General features: G+C 67.3%; 1 protein-coding gene across 1 annotated transcript; it reads left to right on the top strand.

The window, feature by feature from the left end:
* Nucleotides 1-4: 4 nt before the first annotated feature.
* ASCL1 (achaete-scute family bHLH transcription factor 1) lies at nucleotides 5-428 on the top strand (the record flags this gene model as incomplete). Its single annotated transcript, XM_010727490.1, has 1 exon — nucleotides 5-428. A coding segment is annotated over one exon (387 nt), but the record flags the coding sequence as incomplete, so codon positions are not given.
* Nucleotides 429-434: the final 6 nt, after the last annotated feature.

The raw sequence follows: 434 nt of genomic DNA, 5'->3' as shown, positions 1-434 counted from the left end.
TTTCGGCTACAGTCTCCCGCAGCAGCAGCCCGCCGCCGTAGCGCGGCGCAACGAGCGGGAGCGCAACCGCGTCAAGCTGGTGAACTTGGGCTTCGCCACGCTTCGCGAGCACGTCCCCAACGGCGCGGCCAACAAGAAGATGAGCAAAGTAGAGACGCTGCGCTCCGCCGTCGAGTACATTCGAGCCCTGCAGCAGCTGCTCGACGAACACGACGCCGTCAGCGCCGCCTTCCAGGCCGGCGTGCTGTCTCCCACCATCTCGCCCGGTTACTCCCACGACATGAACTCCATGGCGGGTTCCCCCGTCTCCTCCTACTCCTCCGACGAGGGTTCCTACGACCCGCTCAGCCCCGAGGAGCAGGAGCTGCTCGACTTCACCAGCTGGTTCTGAGCCGGCCCCGGTAGGTGGGTGCGCGAGGACGGCCGGGGAAGGG

The sequence above is a fragment of the Meleagris gallopavo genome, unplaced genomic scaffold, assembly GCF_000146605.3.
Source record: "Meleagris gallopavo isolate NT-WF06-2002-E0010 breed Aviagen turkey brand Nicholas breeding stock unplaced genomic scaffold, Turkey_5.1 ChrUn_random_7180001899592, whole genome shotgun sequence".
NCBI lineage: Eukaryota > Metazoa > Chordata > Aves > Galliformes > Phasianidae > Meleagris > Meleagris gallopavo.
This window is presented reverse-complemented; position numbering and strand designations above follow the sequence as displayed.